Here is a 24,443-nt window from a genome sequence, read left to right as displayed (position 1 = left end):
GCATAGGGTCTTAGAATAGAGTCCATATATCCAGATACCCCCTCAGTGATGGTACCTATCCCTGACACAAGGGGACATCCCGGGTTGCCTGGTTTGTGTATTTTGGGTAGAAGATAAAAAGTACCTGGTCGAGGTTCCTGTGATGTGTCTGACAGGATCTGTTTCTGAATACTCAGTGGTAATTCCTTTGTAATCTTCTTTCGTTCTTTTTGTATTCCTGTGTGGGGCCTGAGTTCAGTGGTTTGTAAAATGAAGCATTTGAGAGTTGTCTTGATGTCGTCTGATGTGTTCATGACGACGACAACTCCTCCTTTGTCTGCGTCTTTAATTGTAATATCCATATTGTTCCTGAGACTGTCTATGGCCTTCCTTTCAGCATGTTTGAGGTTCTGCTGTGCGTGGTATTGTTTGTTGATCACATCAGTTTGGACTCTCTGGCGAAAGCACTCAATGTAGTGATCCAGTGTAGCATTGCAACCTTTGGGTGGAGTCCATGTGGAGTTTTTTCCCCCCTGTAATGTTGTTTTGTTGGTATGATGTGGCAAGTATCTTGTTCATTGTTGGATTGTGGGGATGGTGAATGTTCTCCAGTGGAGTGTGTGATGATATGTTGTGAAGATGTGGTATGTTCTTCCTTGTTCTGTTCATGTGTATGTTGGAAATATTCCTTTAGGCGAAGACGGCAGAAAAAGGTTCCCAGGTTCCCACAAAGCTGAATCTTCTGTGTGGCTTTAGTGGGGCAGAATGATGTGTTATTTTGTGCTTATTTGTTCTTTTACTTAGTAAATTTTCTCAGCCTGAACACTGGACAGGTACCATAATCAGCTATTTAGTCAGTCATAACTAGTGAAAATGACATATTATTCTGCTGTTCGTATTGGAAGACGATGACATTGGATTTATATTCCACCCTCCACTCAAAGTGACTCACAATCTCCTTTATCTTCCTCCCCTCACAACAAACACCCTGTGAGGTAGGTGGGGCTGAGAAAGCTCTCCCAGAAGTTGCCCTTTCAAAGACAAGCTCTGTGATAGCTGTGGCTGACCCAAGGCCATTCCAGCAGCTGCAAGTGGAGGAGTGGGGAATCAAATCCGGTTCTCCCGGATAAGAGTCTGCACGCTTACCACGACACCAAACTGGCCATTTTGATCTGTGTTTTGTCACAATTATTTGGATTAATGTTTATAACTTAATTATAGTATCTTGAAATTATCAGCAAAGTACCAAAATCAAATGAATCCACAGGCAAAAGCGTGGATTTTTAGTATTGCATAAAGTTTAGTATTGAGGCAAAAAGAGGAAGAGGTTTCTATACCCTGCTTTTTTCTGTCTTAAGGAGTCTCCAAGTGGCTTGCAATCACATTCCCTTTTCCTCCCCACAACAGGCACCTTGTGAGCAATATTTCCTCTAAGTTGTTGAGTCTTGTGAGCAACAATTCTACTTTATGAGCTATTGGCATTAAAGTTGTGCATGAGCAATTTGGCTACTACATAAATTAGTTTGCTTTGGGGGTCATCCTTCCTGAGATAAGACAAAATGTGTGAGCCAGAGTCTAAAAACTGTGAGCTAGCTCACACTAACTCAACTTAGAGGGAACACTGCTTGTGAGGTAGGTGGAGCTGAGAGAATTCTGAGGAACAGCATAACCTCTGGAGACCTACCTATCATTCGTTCCAGGCTTGTTTATTAGTTGAAGTTTTTTTTTTTTTAAAAAGCACTCTATTCTCAGATAAGTTGTGTTCTTGATGATATTGCAGATACACATTTCTGTTGAAAAAAATAACATACCCAATCCCAGTCATTCTGTCCTATATTGTTACTTATTACTAAAACCTTGAATTATATCTTTCAGCAAAATTCCAGCCTTTCTGAATGTCGTGGATATTGCTGGCCTTGTGAAAGGAGCTCATGCTGGACAGGGTCTTGGAAATGCTTTTTTATCGCACATTAGTGCCTGCGATGGGATCTTTCATCTATTGCGTATGTAAATCATTTTATGTTCATATGATTTTAAGCCTGGTGTAAGAACAAAGGAATAAAACACTAATAATGACTGACAGTTTATAGTGCTCATCTTCCCAGAGAAAACCAAGTAAATTAGATTCAAAAATTAGATCTTACCTATGAATGGTTTGTATCCCACCACACAGTTCTGGAAACGTAATGGCAATTGAAGCTTTGAAAGAAGGGGTGGTTGTGATTTCCTCTGATTCTTCTTTCTTTTCCACCTACGGAATCTTGGGATGGGGCTTGCTGGGCTGTACATGAACATATGAAGCTGCGTTATACCAAATCAGACCTTCGGTCAATCAAAGTCAGTATTGTCTTCTCAGACTGGCAGCGGCTCTCCAGGGTCTCCAGCTGAGGTTTTTCACACCTATTTGCCTGGACCCTTTTTTGGAGATGCCAGGGATTGAACCTGGGACCTTCTGCTTACCAAGCAGATGCTCTACCACTGAGCCACCGTCCCTCCTGGCGGGTGAAGTGAGACAGTCCCATTCGACAATGTCAGTGGATGGTTGGATTTATACCAGGAAGTAGAATGTTTTTGTGATACTGGAGATAGCTTTAGCTGTGGATATGTTTTTGCGCTGTTCGTATTTTAAGGAGAGCGGTGCTTGCAGCATCCTACTAAACACACGGTTTAATCTAATTACTTCTTTTTACTGCTTGAGGAGTCTTGCTGTGTGGAAAGAGAGTCATTGGATCAAACCCAATGTATGAATTTTAAATTTTCTTTTGGTTAGAGAAAGTTGAAGCTTTTCTGCAGTGACAAATGGATATTGGTGAATGGAATCTCATTTTGACCCTTTTGATTTTAGACAGAGTAAAGGTTAGGGGCTGGGCTCATTGTATGGTGTTCTGCTCCTGTACTGATGGTGTGTGAGTTACAATTTATATTTGCCAATCTAGCATCACTGAATAATCTTATAAAATTATTTACCTTATACCCACAATTGTTTAAAAAATGCTGTGCTAAACTGAACAACAGTAGCTACAAAACTGTTTTCATAAGGCAAGCCACATGGTAGAGCAATGAAACAATAAAATTACTTTATCTAGTCAGCTGAAGTCTTCTGTCTTCAAGATTTTTGAAATCTTGTTTTGGGCTGTTGACTGTTCTTTTCTTTTAAAGTAATGTTGAGGTGCAACTTTACTTGCAAAACAGTGCGTGTTTTTATATCTTATTTTCTCTGGGGGAGCCAGTGAGGCAGTGGAAGTGTCTTAGGTATGCTGAGAGAGGGGGACAAAATTTTGGGGGCCCAGTGTCCCCCCAGTCTCCCTTGTGGGCTCCGACAGCTGACACAGTAGAGTTTCATTTCCCCTGGAATGCCTCTGCTCTGCCCTTTCTGCTGTGATCTCTCTTTCCCTCTCCTCCTCTCTTTCACCCTTCCCCCACAGTGAGAGTGAGATGCCGGGGGTTGGCTCAGTTTTCTGTGCTTATCCCCGTCCTGCACCTGCATAACCAGGCAGCTTCACACTGTGTGGGCTAGGAAGGCATCACATAAGGTGCTTCTTCTCCCTTGTTTATGGTCTGCAGTGGCCAGTCTCTCCTCTGTTCCATTCCCTGTTCCTTTTTTCCTGAGCTGCATAGAGAAGCTTCTCTACCACAAGAACAGGATTGTCACCTGGTAAATGAATCCCTAGCTCAGGGGTGGCCAGACTGTGGCTCAGGAGCCACATGTGGCTCTTTCACACATATTGTGTGGCCCTGGAAGCCACCACTGCCCCATCAGCTGGCTTGGAGAAGGAATTTGTCATTTTAATCACTTCTCCAAGCCAAGCCAGCAACTTCAGCCTTCGATGGGGTGCCATTGACGCCAGCGTCGAGGGTTAAGAGCTTGGGAGTGCTCCTGGAGTCCTCCTTAACTATGGAGGCCCAAGTAGCAGCCACTGCCAGAGCTGCTTTTTTTAATCTTCGGCGAACACGGCAGTTGGTCCCCTACCTTGAGTGCAGCGACTTAGCAATAGTGATCCATGCCTTGGTCACCTCAAGAAGCGATTACTGTAATGCTCTCTACATGGGGCTGCCCTTGACTCAGATTTGGAAGCTGCAGCTGGTGCAGAATTCTGCAGCCAGGCTACTAATGGGGCTTCCTCGTCAGGACCTCATTCAGCCTGTGCTGAGAGCGCTGCTCTGGCTGCCTGTTGTGTACCGAATCCATTTCAAGGTCCTGGTATTAACCTTCAAAGCTGTCTATGGCCTAGGACCTACCTATCTGCGGGACCACCTTGTCCCACATGTTCCCCAGAGAGCACTGTGATCAAGTTCTCAAAATCTTTTGGCTGTCCCTGGGCTAAACGAGGCTAGGCTCAACTCCACCAGAGTGAGAGCCTTCTTGGTTGCGGCCCCAATACTTTGGAACACCCCTAATGGGAAGAGGGCTGCCACCACATCTGGATCCATAGCACTTTTATTACTAACTGCCCAGGATCTGAGCGCATGAGAAAGAAAATATTATATGATCTGCCTGAAGTAGCACCATTGTTATTTGTCTGATTGTTTTATTAATATTGTTTTGTTTACTGTCTATTTTATGCTGTTAGCTGCCTTGAGTCTGTATGGAATGGGTGAGATATAAATATAACGTAAATAAATAAATAAAAAAATAAATTTCCAAGGTTTTTGTTAAACATGACCTGATGGCTGCTTGAAATGTTCCCTTCCCCCCTCTCCATGCTTCTCATTGTATGAAAAAATCTCATGTATTGTGGTGCTCCTGACCATATGATAATCTTGTTGAAGGAACACCACAGCCACACCTCCATTATGTGGTCTATTGAAGCCTTCAAAAATTCACCTCATCACATGTGAAGGATAGATGGAACAGCTTTGCCAGTTTTTAATTTAGGCTCAACTCTTTCAAGTTCTTACATGGAAGTTCTTTCTGCTCAGGAATTTATGAAAGCTTGCAGATTTTCTAAAAGTGTTTAATAGTGGTTCAGGGTGGCATTTGTAACATTGTCCCTTTTTCCCTGTAGTTCTGTATTCCCCAGGCATGTTGTATTTTTATATGCTCAAAGTAGAAATCATCCCTGCTGATAGATACTGCTGGAAGCTGCCTGCTGCAGAGAGAAGGCATATTATGATATCGCTTAGACACACTCCACTGCATCAGCACTTTAGTGAACAAAGCAAAAGCCACATCTCATTCCCTCAGCATGCATGGTTTTCCTTTGGCAATTAGAGTAGTACCATTTGTGCAGCTGTACTTTAGTACTGTGACACATCCTCCCCCCCCCCCCTTTACATCTGTACTGTTTCCAAAAAGTCTGGATTTAGAAGGAAAACCAGACATTTGCTCAACATGCAGAAATTAGGGATGGGCACAAACTGATTTACTAACTGAATTTTGTGATGAACTAGGCTGGTTTTTCAGATCGTGAACCGTAATTTGGGCCATCTTGTTGTTCGCGAACCACTTGGTTTGCTAACTGGCCTGGTTTTTGTTTAGTTTGGTTCAGGTGTGTGGATCAGACATACTGGCAATGATGGGCCACTCTAGTGAGCTCAGAAGGCATTTAAATGCCATCTGAGTTCACTTGCATGAGCCATGGCGGCGGCTTTGGGGGGCGGGTTGATGCAGGGGAAGGAAGCTGTCTACAAGGAAAAGGGGGTACAGTGGATTCGACAGTGGTTGTGGGGGTCATGCCGACAGGCTGACCCTTCGAGGTGGTAGAGGAAGGCCTGTAAGTGTGAGTGGTGAAAGAACAGCATCTCCAGCACCCTGGAAAGGTGCTTCTGCAGGAGGAGAAGGTGAAAAGGGGGCTTGCTTGTGGTGGCCAAGAAGGGGAGATGGGAAGCAGATTCCTGTATAGCCAGTTTGGTGTAGTGGTTGTGTGTGCGGACTCTTATCTAAGAGAACTGGGTTTGATTCCCCATTCCTCCACTTGCACCTGCTTAAATGGCCTTGGGTCAGCCATAGCTCTGGCAGAGGTTGTCCTTGAAAGGGCATTTGCTGTGAGAGTCCTCTCAGCCCCACCGACCTCACAGGGTGTCTGTTGTGGGGGAGGAAGGGAAAGGAGATTGTGAGCTGCTCTGAGACTCTTGAGTGGAGGGCGGGATATAAATCCAATATCATCATCGTCGTGGTGGTGCCCAGGAGCATCTTTTGGATACTCAGTCTGGACCCCAGTGCCCTAGGAAGGTGAGATTTGATGCAGAGGAAGGAAGCTGTCAAGGAAAAGGGGGTACGGTTGATTTAACTGGTTGTGGTGGTTGTGCTGGTGAACTGACACTTGGAGGTTGTAGAGGAAGAGCAGGAGGTGCAAGCAGTGAAAGAAGATGCTCTTGCAGGTGGGAGGAGGCAGAAAGGGGGGGCTTGCTCATGACTGCACTGAAGCGGGGGTCAGGAGGTTGAACCTGAATATTAGACAAGGTGCCCAGGAACATCTTTTGGATACTCAGTCACAAAATTAACAAACCACAAACTAGTTTGGCAAACCAAAACGTTTGTGTGTAATTCTGTGTAAAAGTAGATGGGTTCAAGGTCAGATATATGGACTTTATGGCATAATGATAACCATTCCTCTCTTTGTAACTGTTTCTGAATGAACAGGTATGGAGAAGAGAATGTAGGAGACTTGTCTTAAGACATCCTTGGTGGACTTTAGGTTCCATTTTGTAAAAAAACCCAACCTTCATAGTTAGCAGCAGCTGAGTGACATTTGATGAGTTTGCTTTCCTTTTTGCATGCAGCTATTTAAGGCTTGGGTGTGTCTGGAGGTAAAAACTGAAGGGCAAGAGCTGAAGGGTGTTCGCCTTTGGTCCACAGCTTGAGAGACAGATTCTAGAATTGGGGAAATGATCAGCTAATGGAAAAGGACAACAATCTTGGCAATTGGAAGTCTCCCATATCTTTCTTGTTTGTTATATTTTCCCTCTCTGCGGCTGCCTTAGGTCCCCATTGCGGAGAAAAGTAGAATACAAATATAATAAATAAATAAATAAATAAATGGAACATTGAAGATACAACTGGCAACTAACCAAACAGCAACAACTCCTCACAGTGTTTTGCTTCTCTGCCGTCACTTTCCAGCTATTGCAACTGTATTAAAAGCATCATCCATTTCTGATATATTTTTTTGAAAATTTGGTCAATGCAGAAATAAAAATTCTGGTTCAGTTCTGGGATATTAATCTGCTGAGGTACAGTTACGTGTGGGTTCATCTTGAGTTTGAGTTAACAGCTTGTAGTGTTTTCTTCTCTCACCAGGCAGCTCCATTGTGTAGTTTCTGATGTTAACATAACCATTTGCAGGGCTTTTTTTGGTAGAAAAAGCCCAGCAGGAACTAATTTGCATATTAGGCCACACACCCCTGACATCACCATTGTTTCACCAGGGCTTTTTTAAGAAAAAGCCCAACAAGAACTCATTTGCATATTAGGTCACTTCCCCTGTCACCAAGCCAGCTGGAACTGCGTTCCTGTGCGCTCCTGCCCCCAAAAGCCCTGACCATTTGTCTGCCTTTCTATATAAGTGGGTAAAAAGGAACTGCAGTTTGTTCAGCAGTCTGTGGAGATTTGTTGCTTACTTCCTCATATTCCATTCAAAGCCTTGTGATATGTTTGCTTTCTCTGGGGGAACTTTTCACTAAGGATGAGCATGAACTGGAATTCAGCTTGAACTTAAGCCACTTAGGAGTTCATGAACCCAAACATATCCTGGACTTGTGGCTGGTTTGGTTTGGCTGTTTGGGTCCAGCCATTTAAACCTAAGAGCTGACTGACAGTTAGGTTTAAATGGCTGTAAAGGTTAAGTTTAAATGGCTGCCAGCCATTAAACTCCTCAGTTTGGCTTCCCCCTTTCAAGGGAGGGGGGAGTGAAACCCAACAGATTAAATGGCTGGCAGTCATTTAACCCTTCTCGGGAATCACCCCTCCCTTTTTCCTGGCCCCAGCGAGCTGCAGTTAGGAGAAAGGTGGAAGGGAAGTCCCTTCTAGGGTGGTCCCAGCCTCCTTTCTCCTGGTGGCAGCTCGCTGTGGCTGGTAGAAAGGGGCAGCCAAACTTGCTGGACTGGCTTGATTGGAGTTTGAGGCTGGACTGGCTTGGTTGGAGTTTGAGGCTGCCCCAAACCAAACAGCGTTTTTTGAGTTCGTGTCCCACTCTACCTTTCACCACTAGTTCTTTTGCACTGATAATGTTGCTCTTCAGATTTAGGGCAGGTCTTACAACATGTCTCTTTTCTGTCCTTAAGAGTTTCTGCAGAGCTTTTGTCATTTTTGACTCCTTTGCTTGAAGTGTTTCAAGGTGATCTTGTCTGATGCTCTCTGAGGACTTCTCTTGAGTGGCATTTTCTGCTTGCTGCCTCAATTCATTTAATTCCTTGTTGAGTTTTGTGTTTGTTTCAGAGAGCTTCATGTTTTCAAACAACTTGCCTCAAAGCTGGTTGCATTCAGCTTTAATGCTCTCCATTGTTCACTGGATGTTCTCTCTCTTTTTAAAGCACAGAATTCTGTTTTCCAAGTTACTGCACGCTATTAGTCTTCTCTTTCTGTTCAGATAGCAGCAGCAGCAGAAGAAGATATTGGATTTATATCCCGCCCTCCACTCTGAATCTCAGAGTCTCAGAGCAGCCCACAATCTCCTTTATCTTTCTCCCCCCACAACAGACACCCTGTGAGGTGGGTGGGGCTGAGAGGGCTCTCACAGCAGCTGCCCTTTCAAGGACAACCTCTGCCAGAGCTATGGCTGACCCAAGGCCATTCCAGCAGGTGCAAGTAGAGGAGTGGGGAATCAAACCCGGTTCTCCCTGATAAGTGTCCGCACACTTAACCACTACACCAAAGTGGCAACTAGATGTTTTCAGCAATTTGTAATCTTAGTCCTACAGTCAATTGTTCCACCTTCTTTTCTAGCTGCGACATTTCTTCTGTGAGTCCTGCTTCTGGTTTCAGAAGCTGCTCTTGCCTCTCGACTGATCAAACTTGCATGTGCATTCTTGAGATTTCAGTTTTTCCAGTAACTTCCCTCCATCATTGCTTGAGTTTCCACAGCCTTTTGTTTCAGTTGCTCAATTTGCTTGCATTTTTTTTGAATCCTGAGAATTGTATCAGTTTTCCTGTAGTATCATGGAATTCTTTGAAGGAACAATTACTGTTAATGAGTTGTTCTTGGGGTTACAAACTCTTTGAAGTGGTGTCTTCTAAAATCCCTTTGAGCTTCCCTTTCTGTTTGGAGAGAATCCTACTTCTGCTTCAAGTTGTCTCTTTCAGGGATTAGGGATTTTCGCTTTGCTGAAGTTTCTCAACCATAGTTGACTCTTTAGCCTCAAGTTTAGATTCTGGAGTTCTCTGCTACGCTGCCTTTTTGCTGAATCACAGGTGAAAGTGTTGGTCTTCTAAAATATTTAATATACTTGCTTGTGTTTGTTATATAACTTTAAAATGTGGAGCCATGCATTGCTGTACAGTTCTTGGATTGTGTTAATCACTAAAATGTACAACAGCAAGTATATTCGCTATACTAAGTATTGTCAGATGTTATCAGACATAACAATTTATGGACCAATGAAGTGATTGTTGAATAGATCCAGGTGGGTAGTTGTGTTGGTCTGAAGCAATAGAACAAAGCTGCAGTCCAGTAGCACCTTTAAGACGAATGAAGTTTTGTTGAGAATGTAAGCTTTTGTGTACTAAAAGCATACTTTATCAGACAGTAGTATGGAGTGGAATTAGCAGTCTTGCATATATAGAGAGTGGGCAGTGACTTAGTATTTAAAATAGTGAAAAATGTTTTTAAGCAGATTAAAAGAATGACAAGTTGTGATCTGGTAATCATCGTTTTGGGTTGACTGGGCAGAAAAAAACAGCAAAGACAATAAATGTCAGAATTGGAGATTGACGTTGGTGTCATTTAGGTCTTTGAATGTCAGAAGTCTCTTCACCAGCTATCTGCCTGTTGTCTGACCTTCTGGCACTATCTCCATCTGATTTAGTGCTCATTTGGAAGGCTGAAGGGGTGGAAGACTGCTGTAGATCACTCTTGAATTGGCAGTATTAATATGAAGCCTGCTAAAAGTCTGTGACTGCATCTGTTCTGTTGATAGACAGTCCCTGAAGAATAGAAGATGATATAGGGTTGCAACTGTGTTAGCCCTCATCCATTGCCGAAGTTATGGGATGGATTAAGGTGACAAATAAGCTTAGTCCTGACAAAATGGAGGTGCTACTGGTAGGGGGAAAATTTGACCCAGGAGTGGCAGTGCTTCCTGTTCTGGATGGAGTCATACTCCCCTCTAAAGGAGCAGGTACTAGGGGTACTGCTGGATTGGGGGTCTGTTTTGCCAGTTTTTGCTGGTGAGTCCTTTCTGGGTGAGAAGCATCTTGCTACTGTGGGTGCATGCCCTGGTGACATCTCGATTAAGCCACTGCAATGTGCTGTGTGTGTCTGATCTTGGAGACTCTCCAGAAGCTTACAGGTGGTATAGAATGCTACAGCTAGAATTTTGAGTGGATTAGCTTGTAGGGACCATATTACTCCACTTTTGTTCCATCTGTATGGACCCTCAATTTGTTTCTTGGTCCAATTCATGGTACCAGTATTGACCTTTAAGGCCCTATATGGCTTGGGGCCAGTATACCCAAAGGGTTGCCTATCCCCATATGAATCAACCCATCTACTCTTATCATCTTTGGTGGCCTTGCTTTGGGTGCCTTTGCCATCTTAGGCTAGATGGGTGGCCCCTTTTTGGTCATTTTTGGAGAGGACTCTTATCTGGGAGAACCGGATTTGATTCCCCACTCCTCCACTTGCACCTGCTGGAATGGCCTTAGATCAGCCATAGCTTCGGCAGAGGTTGTCCTTGAAACGGCAGCTGCTGTGAGAGCTCTCTCAGCCCCACCCACCTCACAGGGTGTCTGTTGTGAGGGGAGAAGATATAGGAGATTGTAAGCGACTCTGAGGCTCTGATTCAGAAAGAAAGGTGGGGTATAAATCTGCAATTCTTCTTGTTCATGGTGCCAAAATATTGGTACTTCCCTCTGCACGGTGATTTGTCAGTTTCCCTCTATTGTTTTCTTCCGCCAGCAGGTGAAGACTTTTTTGTTTAGTTGAACATTTTCACATTAGATGCTATTCTTTCCTGGTTGTGTTGTGTGTTTCTGTGAGTATATGTTTTATTGAATAGTTTATATATTAAATATTTACTTTTTACTGCTGTTTTAATGGCTCAGATGTTTTAATGGTTTGATGTTTGCTGCCTTAGGGATCCTATTTGGGTGGAAAGGCAGCATAGGAATGCTTTAAAATAAACATTAGGACTTGAAGAGTAGGTTTGGGGTGGAGGTGTTGTCTAAATCTTACAGTATCTCACAGATTAAAATGAGAGCTGTCGATTCAGGAGTAAGATCTGTGTTTTATTTTGTGTTTGTAATACAAGATTTTCATAAGTACTAATGGAACAAATAGTGATGCCATGAAATTTTTGATACTCTTAAAATATTTCAAATCTCGGCCAGGGTTCCTGCCTGTAATTGTAATCTTAACAAAATTGGTTGTCCTACCCAGGATACACTTCCAGGATAATTTATATATTTATCCCAGTACTGGGATATGCACATAGTAGCTTAATCAAATTAAGTGGGGAGCACCAGTGTAAATCTGCAGAGTGTGCTCTAATTTTTGTCTGTCCTTTAGATGAAGATTGCGTCAAGCATCCATGATCTCTTTACACACAGCAGATAAATTAAAAAATGTCCGTGTCTGAAGGACTTCATCTTTGGTTGTATTGCATCAGTTGGTGCCATGCTATTTATAGAAAGAACTTGTTAAGTTTCCTCAGCTGGGACACACAGATCTGATGATGCAGACCAAAAACAACAGAGCTGGTAATGGAGCAATGAGGACATTTTTTAACCTTTCCAAAGAATGTATCAGAAATATTTAAACTGGTGCAGCTCAGTGTATTTGAGCATTTGTGCGTCCTTCATTTTAAAGACTGTGAATGCTATTCTTTTGACCCTGCAGCTTGACTTAAATTTTTTTAAAATCAAGCTTCTAAAATTGCAAATAATGGTACAGTTAATTTTTCCCCTAGAGATGATGGGAGAATTGTACAATGAGTTGTCAATCTGATGATTAATATAACTCTAGAATGCTGCATTTTTTTAAAAAAAAAATTCCTTCTGTGTCTCTCTTGTAGAATTCGTGCAGTGGCTAGAGCAGGGGTGGCCAAACTGCAGCTCAGGAGCCACATGTGGCTCTTTCACACATATTGTGTGACTCTCAAAGCCCCCACCACCCCGTTGTCCAGCTTCAAGGAGGCACAAGTCAGCCGGCGGTTTAGAGAATGCATTTAAAATTAAAGTGGCTTTCTTTTCACCTCTCCCCATCTGTTTGCCTCCCTTCCCATCTTGCGACTCTCAGACATCTTATGCTCATGTCTTGCAGCTCTCAAACATCTGACATTTATTCTGTGTGGCTGTCACGTTAAGCAAGTTCAACCTCCCTGGGTTAGAGGCAAGTTAACAGGCAAGAGTAGCCCAATTCTAGTAATCATTGTAGAGTTCCCTTATTTTAATAACATCTTGATGCACAATAAATCTTCCAGTGGTGCTTGATGTGCATTTAGTTGCTTTTTCTTTTGATATTATGCAAAGAGGTTTTCTTCCCCATACCTAGCAGTGCTGCCATAAAGGAGACTATATGCTGTTAAGCTTCATGTCAGGGGTATGTGTGTGTGTGTAAGTGCCAGCAAGTTATTTCTTACTAATGATGGCCCTGTGAATGCATGCCCTCCAAAACATCCTGTTGTTGCCTTGCCCAGGTCTTGCAAACTGAGGACTGTGGCTTCCTTGAGTGAGTCAATCTCTCTCTGTCCTGTTGGATCTTCCTCTTTGCCTGCGGCCTTCAGTTTTTCCTAGAATTATTGTCTTTCCCAGTGACTCTTGTTTTATCATAATGGGAACAGGCCTGGTGAAAAAAGCCCTGTCCCTTTAATAAAGGCTTAATGTATGGGACTGTGTGGCTGAAGTTTTTCATGGTATGGAAACAAGTCACTTCACCTGATAAATAACATTCCATTAAGTATGTATTAAAGGGACAGGACATTCCTCCCCCCCCCCCTCCAGGCAGTTGAAAACCCTGCGTGCTGATGTAGTGAAATAATTTAGGAGCCATGTTCTTTGTACGTTGTTCTGAATACAGTCTGAGTTTTCTGTTTTCTGTTATATAGTTCTTTGTTAATAATAACAATAAAATTAAATTATGTCTTTTTTTCTTACACAAACTACTTCCAGCTAAAAATGCATAAATAACTAAAAATAGCTGCCCAGAAGATGCTGAAGGCTTTCTGGTGAGGCTGTGGGTTATTTTGGAGAGCTTTGGGGCCAGCCTATGCTGGAGGAGGAGAGGAGAAAAATGTGTTTTAGATAGATTTGTTAATGCATTTATCTCTGTTGGCTAGTGAATAGTGGAAGAGCCAGTTTGGTGTAGTGGTTAAGTGTGCGGACTCTTATCTGGGAGAACCGGGTTTGATTCCCCACTCCTCCACTTGCGCCTGCAGGGTCAGCCATAGCTCTGGCAGAGGTTGTCCTTGAAAGGACAGCTGCTGTGAGAGCCCTCTCCAGCCCCACCCACCTCACAGGGTGTTTGTTGTGGGGGAGGAAGGTAAAAGAGAATGTGAGCCACTCTGAGACTCTTTGGAGTGGAGGGCGGGATATAAATCCAATATCTTCTTCCTGACTGCTGTTAGGCTGACCACGTGCTTGCTTCACCCATGTCTCTCTTGGCTGGTTAAGGCCAGTTAAGAGAGAATATGGAGCCCTATGAAGGAGATTATCAACCTTGTAATGTACATTTATCAACTTTTTCATATTTTTATATTGTTGCCTGCTTTTGTTCCTGAGATAGTTGGGGGAAAGGCAGATATGAATATTCTAAATAGGTAACACTGCTAGAACCCAAAACCATGTGTTGAAACCATGGTTATAACACCAGCGGGTTCAGGATTCACTGAGACTAGTGTTGCGTAAGATGGGATCCATGCGGGGGTGGGGGGAAACCAAGAGAGTGCCCAATCTATTCTTACTAGAAGAAATTTCTTACTAGAAGAAATTTCCCTCAAAGTAGAAATTCAGAGCAGAGCCTTCAGTGTTTTTCTTAACTGACAGGTAGGTTATTATGGAAAGAGGTTTTTCCTCAGGTAGATTCAACCCAGGCCACTTAGGGCTTTGAAGGTTTAATACCAGTAGATACCATTCAAAATCCAATGCATACTTCCCAACAGTTTCAGGTTTAAATTCATTTTATTAGCTAAAACTTGGCAATATTGATGTTGTAATAACTGTCAAATAGAAAGTGAGTTGAAAATCTACGGATTAAGCCAGTGTAGTTATTTCGGGTTCTCCCAATGAAACTTTTGATTCTTTCTCATGCCCCCACCCTGGTAATCATTTTTCAGATCATAAAGCCCAGACTAGCCCATTCTCACAATATCTTGGAACCTAAGCAGAGTTGGCCCTCATTAGTATTTGGATGGGAGACCACCAAGAAATTCCAGGGTTGCTATGCAGAGGCAGGCAGTGGCAAACCACCTCTTGTTAGTACGTTGCTTTGAAAACCACATGAGGTCGCCATAAGTCAGCTATGATTTGATGGCACTTTACAAACACACCAAATGATTTGAAGCATCTTGAAGTTTCACAAATAGTTTAGTGTGTAGCAAGGAAGGAAAGAGACTGTTACTTGAGAAACATAGATCCAGAACTATTCCTGGTACACATACACAGAATTTGGAATTGTGGCATTACTGGTCAAACACAGTTTGAAGTATTATGATCTGTTGGCTAGTGAATAGTGGGTCCTGGCTGCTGTTAGACAAACCACGTGCTTGCTTGACCCGTGTCTCTCTTGGCTAGTTAAGGCTGGTTATGAGAGGATACAGAGCCCTATGAAGGAGATTATCAACCTGTCCTTGGTGACAGGAGAATTCCTGGAGGGCCTCAAGGAAGCAGTGGATGTATCACTCTTGAAAAAGTCATCATTGGATCCATCAGATCCAGTGAATTACTGCTCAGTTTCGAACATACTATTCCTGAGTAAGGTAATTGAAAGAGCAACAGTGAAACAACTTCAGGGCTTTCTGGAGGACATATCGGCTCTGGACCCATTCCAATCAGGCTTCCACCCTGGCCATGGGATGGAGACTGTGCTGGTCGCCCTGATGGATGATCTACATAGGCAGCTGGATAGAGGAGGGTCAGCACTCCTGTTACTGTTAGATCTTATGGCAACGTTTGACACAGTCAACTATGACTTGTTGACTTACTGCCTCGCCAACGTAGAAATACAAGGGGTAGCCCTTCAGTGGCTTTCCTCTTTTCTCCATGGACGAAGACAGAGGGTGGTGCAGGGGAGGGATGTGTCCACCAGGTGCCCCCTAGTATGTGGGGTTCTCCAGGGGGCACTCCTCTTCCCAATGTTCTTAACATCTACATGTGCCCCCTTGCCCAATTGGCATGGAGTTTCGGACTTGGGTGTCGCCAATATGCGGATGACACCCAGCTGTATCTGTTATTGGGTGGCCAGTCTGCTGTGGTCCCACAAAATCTAGCTGAGGGATTAGAGGCCGTGGTGGACTGGCTAAGAAAGATGGAGGCTAGGGGGACCAGGGCTAGAGCTGGAAGACAGATTACCAACTATTGATGGGACGCCATTGTCACAGGCGTCATCCATCAAGAGTCTGGGCGTGACATTGGATGTTGCCCTCTCAGTAAAGGCCCAGGTCATGCAGATTGCCAAAGTGGCTTTTTCCCCATCTTTGTAAGGCCTGGCAACTGGCTCCCCTCCTGTCACAGTCAGACCTAGCCACAGTGATCCATACAATGATTACGTCCAGATTAGACTACTGTAACTTGCATTACGCTGGCCTACTCTTTGACTGACCTGGAAACTCGAACGGGTCCAGAATGCAGCGACACAGGTCCTGTCAGGAATGCCACAGATGGCACATATACAACATGTGTTGCGCTAGCTACACTGGCTTCTGGTTGAGTACCAAGTCAGGTTCAAAGTTTTGGTGTTGGCCTTGAGTGGTGGGACCAACTTATCTGTCTTCTCCACAATGTCCCTGGTAGGGCATTGTGCTCTGCCGGTAGCAACTTGCTGGTAATCCCCCAGCCCCAAAGAAGCTTGACTGTCCTCAACTAGGGCCAGGGCTTTTTCAGTCCTGGCTCCTACCTCGTGGAACTCTTTGCCAGACAATGTCCTGGCCCTGTGGGATCTCTTACAGTTCTGCAGAGCATATAAAGCAGAAATGTTCCACCAGGCTTTTAATAGAGACTCTTGACTGAGGCAGTGATAGTTGGCATCTATCCTTCTGTCCAGCCCCTCCAGAAGTGCTTCCGTCCCCCTCCATATGCTCCAACAGTCTGATATGAATGAGTATAATTAGCAAACTGCCATCGGGGGTTGGAATTCTTATTGCTATTGCTTTTTTGCACTAAATTAAGTATTGTTTTATGTGTTTATCTGATATATATTGCGCAGAGCCTGGCCTTGGCTGGAATGGGCTGATTAATTACGTAAATATAAATAAATAATAATAATATGTTGAACATTTAGGTTTTAATATGTAATTATATTTAGTGATTTAGACTTGTCTACACAATTTTGCCTGTAAGTTCAGCTACTGAACACATTATAATATTTAGGCGTATTACAGATCTTTAGAAATTTTATTTGGTGTTACATGATCCCCTAATTAATCATACTGTGTATTTAGCTCTGCGTATCTTTGTATTTCCGCTTTAGGTAGCTAATTTATTTTATCTTGTGTTCAGTTTTGAAACTCTAAGTCTGGCTTAACAGTGCAGTCTTAAGCAGAGTTACTCACGCTAAGCCCATTCATCTAATTGAGTTTATACTGGAGCAGCTGTATATAAGATTGCATTGTTAGACATGTCAGCAGTGTTACATTAGTTACTTTTAAAAAGCTAGCTTTGCTTTCATTTTGCAAATCGAACATGGTGAGCTTTTTTTAAAAAAAGCTGTTGGATTGATTATAGGTGATCTAATAAATCACTTAGTTAAAAGTACCGTTCTGAAAGAGTTAAAAAGAAACATTGAAAAGAGCTTTTTTTTTTTTACAAGCCACCTGTTGCCTTAGATGCGTAAGTGTATAAATTTGAACAAAGTGCTCATCACTTGTCTGCCATCAGTGGCAGCATAAAAATTACTTGTGGTGCATGCTTTGCAAGAAGTTCTTTTGTGTTTGTGACACCCGCTTTGTTTTATACAATTAAAGTATTACACGCTAGAATAATCTAAATTGCAGCCACTAAACGGTGATGTAGTTCTTTCCCCCCCTTCCATAGAACTGAATTTGTTTACTGATTGTATGCAGCTATTGACTACTGCTTTAACATGACAGGTCCCTTGGGAAAATGCTTTCCCCCTGCCAGTAGGGAAAGCTTTTCACATTCATTAAAAAAGTTAATTTAGTTATGATTAGCCTTTTATTATATATAATACGTGTGTGTGAGAGATATACAGATATACACATACATATACATAGACATGCACACATATATACCCACAAACTAAGAATATTGTAAATGCTTTATGACATATCTTAAAGCCATTTATAGTTCAAGGGAGAGCATATAATGTGTTTCACAACACAGTTACATATTCCATTATGGATCATTAGCATGGAGTTAGCTGAAATAATATGCTAGGTAAAAGCTATATGGTAAATCTGTTTTGTGTCCTAGCTTCAAACTTTGAAATCTTATTCTTAATCAGGGCTTTTTTTGAGCACGAATGCAGTTCCAGCTGGCTTGATGTCAGGGGATATGGTCTAATATACAAATGAGTTCCTGCTGGGCTTTTTCTTTTTAAAAAAAGTCCTCTGTGAATAGGGTTGCCAAGTCCAATTCAAGAAATATCTGGGGGCTTTGAGGGCAGAGCCAGGAGACTTTGGGGGCAGAGCCAGGAACAAAGGTGTGACAAGCATAATTGAACTCCAAGGGAGTTCTAGCCATCACATTTAAAGGGACAGCACACCTTTTTAAATGCCTTTTCCCCATAGGAAATAATGAAGGATAGGGGCACCATCTTTTGGGGCTCATAGAATTGGACCTCCTGGTCCAATTGTTTTGAAACTTGGGGGGTATTTTGGGGAGAGGCACTAGATGCTATACTAAAAATTTGGTGCCTCTACCTCAAAACATGGCACCCCCAGAGCCCCCAATACCCACGGAACAATTCCCCATTATTCCCTATGGGAATCGTTCTCCATAGGGAATAATAGAGTGCCCAGTAGACATTTCCCTCCCCACCATGCTTTCTAAAATGGGGGGTGGGCCTCCAAACCAGGGAATCCCCTGCCCCCTCCCTCTCTCACACACACAAATACTTACTGGGTCTTGTTCCTGCAGAACTTTACTTTATCTGAAAATGAAAGCAAAACAAAGGGAGGGGCCGTTCTCTGAAGCCCTTCCTGTTTCCTGCTTCCTGCTCAGCCTTAAAGGCACATATTTTGAAACGGACCTGCAGGAGCTCTAAAACTACATGGTGATTGTGGGGGGCGGGGCTTCCCCATCGGCCAGCTGGCTGGGGGCGGGGAGAAGCCTGTAAAAACGGGGGATCCCCCGCTGGGACCTGGGGATTGGGAAGCCTTTCTGTGAAACATATAACTTTTGTCACCCGGCTCTGATCTGACACTGACCATTCTGGACCATTTTGGCATACAATAAGACAAACAATACCCTTGACTAGGACATAAGGCTACATTATAAGAGGCCTCAATTACATCTCTTAGACGTTGTCATTGAATTAAACTATTTTCTTTTTGGTCCAGCATTGATTTATTGATTTGTTGTATTTTGTAATTTGAGCCTGTATATGTTTGTTCTCTGAAGAAGACTATTTTACAACAAAACGCATCAGGTCAAGTGGTTTCCCATTGTGGTTGTATGATTTTACTAAGTAAGGAGGCTAATGATGGGGCCCTAAATGCTTTTAACTTTCTGTAATAAATACATGTATTTTTGTTTATGATTTTACTTTGGATCCTGCTTTTAATTTTTGTTCCTTACTGTATATTAACCTTTCAGGTTCTTAATTCCAGTTTTTGGGTTAAGCTCCACCCCCTTTGTTTTTCTTTTGACATCAGAGGGTGTGGTTTAATATGCAAATAAGTTCCTGCTGGGCTTTTTCTACAAAAAAGTCCTGTTTTTTGTTGTTCAGTCGCACAGTCGAGTTCGACTCTTTGTGACCCCATGGACAAAGTCACGCCAGGCCCTCCTGTCTTCCACCATCCTCTGAAGTCTGCTCAAATTCATGTTTGTTACATCGGTAACACTGTCCAGCCATCTCATCTTTTGCCGTCCCCTTCTTCTTTTGCCTTCTGTCTTTCCTAGCATTAGGATCTTCTCCAAGGAGTGCTCCCTTCTCATTTGAACTTCAGCTTCAGTATCTGACGTTCAGGGAACAGTCTGGGTTGATTTCCCTTAGGACTGACTGTTTTGATCTTCTTGCAGTCCAAGGGACTCTCAAGATTCTTCTCCAGCACTACATCTCAAAAGCATCTATTCCTCTGCACTCGGCCTTCCTTATGGTCCAGCTCGCACAGCCATACATTACTACTGGGAATACCATCGCTTTAACTATACGGACTTTTGCTGGCAGGGTGATGTGTCTACTTTTTATTATACTGCCCAGGTTCGCCATAGCTGTCCTCCAAAGGAGCAAATTTCTTTTAATGTCATGGCTACAGTCACCATCAGCAGTGATCTTGGATCCCAGAAATGTGAAGTCTGTCACTACTTCCATGTCTTCCCCTATTTGCCAAGGTGTGATGGGGCCAGATGCCATGATCTTAATATTTTTGATGTTGAGTTTCAAGCCTACTTTTGTGCTCTCCTCTTTCACCCTCAACAAGAGGTTCTTTAGGTCCTCCTCAGTTTCTGCCATTAGAGTAGTGTCATCTACATATCTGAGGTTGTTGATGTTTTTCCCGGCAATCTTAATTCTGGTTTGTGCTTCATCCAGGCCAGCATTCCACATGATGTACTCTGCATATAAATTAAATAAGCAGGGTGACAATATACATCCTTGTCGAACTCCTTTTCCTATTCTAAACCAATCAGTTGCTCCATATCCCGTTCTGACAGTTGCTTCTTGACCCTTATACAGGTTTCTCGGGAGACGTGAGGTGGTCTGGTACTCCCATCTCTTTAAGGACTTGCCACAGTTTGTTGTGATCCACACAGTCAAAGGCTTTAGCATAGTCAATGAAGCAGAAATAGACGTTTTTCTGATACTCCCGTGCTTTCTCCATAATCCATCGAATGTTGGCAATTTGATCTCTAGTTCCTCTACCTCTCTGAAACCCAGCTTGAACTTCTGGTAGTTCCTTATCGACATACTGCTGAAGCCTAGCTTGTAGGATCTCTAACATGACCTTGCTGGCATGTGAAATGAGTGCAATGGTGCGATAGTTTGAACATTTCTTGGCATTACCCTTCTTTGGGATTGGAATATAAACTGATCTTTTCCAATCCTATGGCCACTGTTACGTTTTCCAAATGTGTTGACATAATGTGTGCATCACTTTAACAGCATCATCTTTTAGGACTTTGAATAGCTCAACTGGGATACAATCATCTCCGCTTGCTTTGTTGTTAGTAATGCTTTCTAAAGCCCATTTGACTTCACGCTCCAGAATGTCTGGCTCAAGGCCATTGATTTCACTGTCATGGTTGTCCGGGACATTGAGATCCTTCTTGTATAATTCTTCTGTGTATTCTTGCCACCTCTTCCTGATCTCTTCTGCTTCTGTTAGGTCCCTACCATTTTTGTCCTTTATCATGGCCATCTTTGCACGAAACGTTCCCTTGATTTCTGCAGTTTTCTTGAAGAGATCTCTTGTCCTTCCCATTCTGTTATTTTCCTCTGTTGCTTTGCATTGTTCCTTCAGGAAGGCCTCCTTATCTCTCCTTGCTGTTCTCTGGAAATCTGCATTCAGTTGGTGAATCTTTTCTTTTCATCTTTGCCTTTCGCTTTCCTTCTTTCCTCAGCTATTTGTAAAGCTTCATCAGACAGCCACTTTGCTTTCTTGCATTTCTTTTTCTTTGGGATGGTGCTGATTGCTGCCTTCTGTACAATGTCACGGACCTCCATCCATAGTTCTTCAGGCGTTCTGTCTATCAACTCTAGTCCCTTAAATCTAGGGTGGCCATAATGTCTGAAGGTCAGCCAGGGACACCTTTTGGGGGGGGGAAGGTAGGGGTGTGCGCGCGCGAAGCGTGTGCGCCGCCGGAAACAGGAAGTGACATCACTTCCGGTGACGTCGTGCCGCTGCCGGAAACAGGAAGTGACATCACTTCCTGTGACATAATTTTCCCCGCGCCACCTGCCGGAAGCAGGAAGTGACATCACTTCCTGTGACATCATTTCCCCCAAATGACACCATTTCCCCCAAATGCCACTGCCGGAAACAGGAAGTGACTTCACAGCACTTCCTGTGACATCCCCAAAAATCCCCCAACTATCACCGACGGAAACACCAAGATTATTTATAGAGAGGGAAAGGGGGAAGTAAAGTTAAATGAAACTCTTTTTTTACTTTTTTCAAAGTGAGAAGACTAGAGAGGACGGGTTCCATGCTGAGAAGCCAGTCAGATTCCAGTGAGATTCCAGTGAGACTGTGCTGCATAATGCAGCCTATTTATTTTGTCCTGTTTGCTCTGTTGGCTCTATCTGCGCCACCTTCATCACTTTCGGGGTGTGGATCCCCCAGTGGGGTGGTCTCCCGACTCCCTCCGCCGGCTGTTTCTGATAGCCCTGCGCCCCCTCTTTCATTTGATATGTGTCCCGTGCGGGTGCCACCCTCCCGCCGGGAGATGCCGCAAAATGAGCCCCCTTGAGGCTTATGGCGGCAGGGCTCGGAGGAAGCGAGCTAGACTGCTGTTCTTTTGAGGGGTTATAGAGTGTTTCGAGCCCGTCCCTGTGGCATCGGCCCCATCGTTGTGGGACCCAGGGGGCCGGCGCAGCGGCACGCCGAAGCAGCCTGTCACTAATAACACAGGTTGAGATGCAGGACAGGAACCCGGAAGTGACCGACAGGCTGCTTCAGCGTGCCGCTGCGCCGGGCCCCTGGGCCCCACAACGATGGGACCGATGCCATAGGGACGGGCTCGAAACACTCTATAACCCCTCAAAAGAACAGCAGTCTAGCTTGCTTCCCCCGAGCCCTGCTGCCATAAGCCTCAAGGGGGCTCATTTTGCGGCATCTCCCGGCGGGAGGGTGGCACCCGCACGGGACACATATCAAATGAAAGAGGGGGCGCAGGGCTATCAGAAACAGCTGGCGGAGGGAGTCGGGAGACCACCCCACTGGGGGATCCACACCCCGAAAATGATGAAGGTGGCGCAGATAGAGCCAACAGAGCAAACAGGACAAAATAAATAGGCTGCATTATGCAGCACAGTTGAGAAAGTGCCTTATCCCATATACTGATGAAGTAAATACAGGATCTGAGAACAAAATTGCACCAGAAGACACAAACACAAAGCTCCCTTACACTGAATCAGTGCTTGGGTCCACGAAAGTCAGTATTGTCTAGTCCAGTCACAAACACAAAGCTCCCTTACACTGAATCAGTGCTTGGGTCCACGAAAGTCAGTATTGTCTAGTCCAGTCACAAACACAAAGCTCCCTTACACTGAATCAGTGCTTGGGTCCACCAAAGTCAGTATTGTCTACTCCAGTCACAAACACAAAGCTCCCTTACACTGAATCAGTGCTTGGGTCCACCAAAGTCAGTATTGTCTACTCCAGGGGTGGCCAGAGGGAGGGAGGGAGGAAGGAAGGAGGGAGGGAAGGAAGGAAGGAAGGGAGGAAGGGAGGAGAGAGGGAAGGAAGAAAGGAAGGAAGGAGGGAGGGAAGGAGGAAGGAGGGAGGGAAGGAAGGGAGGAGGGAAGGAAGGAAGGAAGGAAGGAGGGAAGGAAGGAAGAAAGGGAGGAGGGAGGGAGGGAAGGAAGAAAGGAGGGAGGGAAGGAAGGAGGGAAGGAAGGGAGGGAGGAGGGAGGGAAGGAAGAAAGAAAGGAAGGAGGGAGGGAGGAAGGAGGGAAGGAGGGAGGGAGGGAAGGGAGGAGGGAGGGAGGAAAGGAAGGAGGGAGGGAGGGAAGGAAGGGAGGAAGGGAAGGAAGGAAGGGGGGAGGGAGGGAAGGAAGGAAGGAGGGAGGGAAGGGAGGAGGGAGGGAGGGAAGGAAGGAAGGGAGGAGGGAGGGAGGGAAGAAGGGAAGGAAGAAAGGAAGGGAGGAGGGAGGGAGGGAGGGAAGGAAGAAAGGAAGGAAGGAAGGAAGGAGGGAAGAAAGGAAGGCTGGCCGCCCCTTCCCGCCAGCCGCCCCCCCCCCCCCGCTTTCAGCCCCCCTTGCTTACCTTGTTCCAGGGCGGGTGGCGGCCTCTCCTCCGGGCGGCTGGTGCTGCTGGCAGGGCCGGCGGCGGCTGCGGAGGCCAGGGAGGCGGCGGAGAGGCCGGCGCTGGTCTCTGGAGGGCCTCCAGGGACCAGCGCCGGCCTCACCACAACCTCCGCTGGTCTCTGGAGGCCCTCCAGGGACCAGCGCCGGCCTCTCCGCGGCCTCCGCTGGCCTCTGGAGGGCCTCCAGGGACCAGCGCCGGCCTCTCCGCGGCCTCCGCTGGCCTCTGGAGGCCCTTCAGGGACCAGTGGCGGCCTCTCCGGCCTCCGCCACCGCCGCCGGGCCCCGCGCGCGGGCGAGGAAGGCGGCGAGTGAGGGAGCCAGTGTCCCACACGGTGGTGTGCACACGCGCAGGGACGCTGGCTCCCTCACTCGCCGCCTTCCCCGCCCACGTGCGCGGCCCGCCGGCTCCCTGCTGGCTATACCGGGACTTCTAATGGTCCCGGTATAGCCAGCCCGGGAGCCGGGAATTGGGGACCAGAACCGGGAAAGTCCCGGGAGACCGGGACGGTCTGGCCACCCTACTTAAATCTATTCTTCACCTCCACTGTATATTCATAAGGGATGTGATCAAGGTCAAACCTGAATGGCCTAATGGCTTCCCCAGTTTTCTTCAGTTTAAGCCTGAATTTTGCGATGAGTAGCTCATGATCTGAGCTGCAGTCAGCTCCAGGTCTTGTTTTTGCTGACTGCACTTAATACTTAACTGCAAAACTGTGGCATTTATATTTATGGTTTCAGAGGGTAGCAATGTCGGTCTGTGGTGAATAATTAAATTTGAGTTCAGTTTGTACCTTAGAAACCAACATGATTTTCAGACTATAAACTTTCAACAGTCTGAGCTATCTACCTTTGTCAGTTTCTGATGAATGGACGGTATCTTTCAAAATCTTATACTCCCAAAATCTTTTGCTACTGGACTTGAATCTAACTGCTTATATGTCCTACTGAACTTGAATCTAAATGTTCATATTTATGCATTCTCTTTCCCTCCCGAAAAGATCTGCAATA

At 44.8% G+C, this 24,443-nt stretch overlaps 1 protein-coding gene across 2 annotated transcripts in view; it reads left to right on the top strand.

Moving 5' to 3' along the window:
* The window catches only part of OLA1 (Obg like ATPase 1), a 149,297-nt gene that overhangs the window by 11,875 nt on the left and 112,979 nt on the right, over positions 1-24,443 (top strand). For both annotated transcript variants that reach the window (XM_060256890.1, XM_060256891.1), the window contains exon 4: positions 1,855-1,982. In XM_060256890.1, coding sequence (XP_060112873.1) covers positions 1,855-1,982 — 128 coding nt within the window. The remainder of the gene's footprint in view (positions 1-1,854; positions 1,983-24,443) is intronic.

The sequence above is a fragment of the Heteronotia binoei genome, chromosome 16 (assembly GCF_032191835.1).
Source record: "Heteronotia binoei isolate CCM8104 ecotype False Entrance Well chromosome 16, APGP_CSIRO_Hbin_v1, whole genome shotgun sequence".
Classification (NCBI taxonomy): Eukaryota; Metazoa; Chordata; class Lepidosauria; order Squamata; family Gekkonidae; genus Heteronotia; species Heteronotia binoei.
This window is presented reverse-complemented; position numbering and strand designations above follow the sequence as displayed.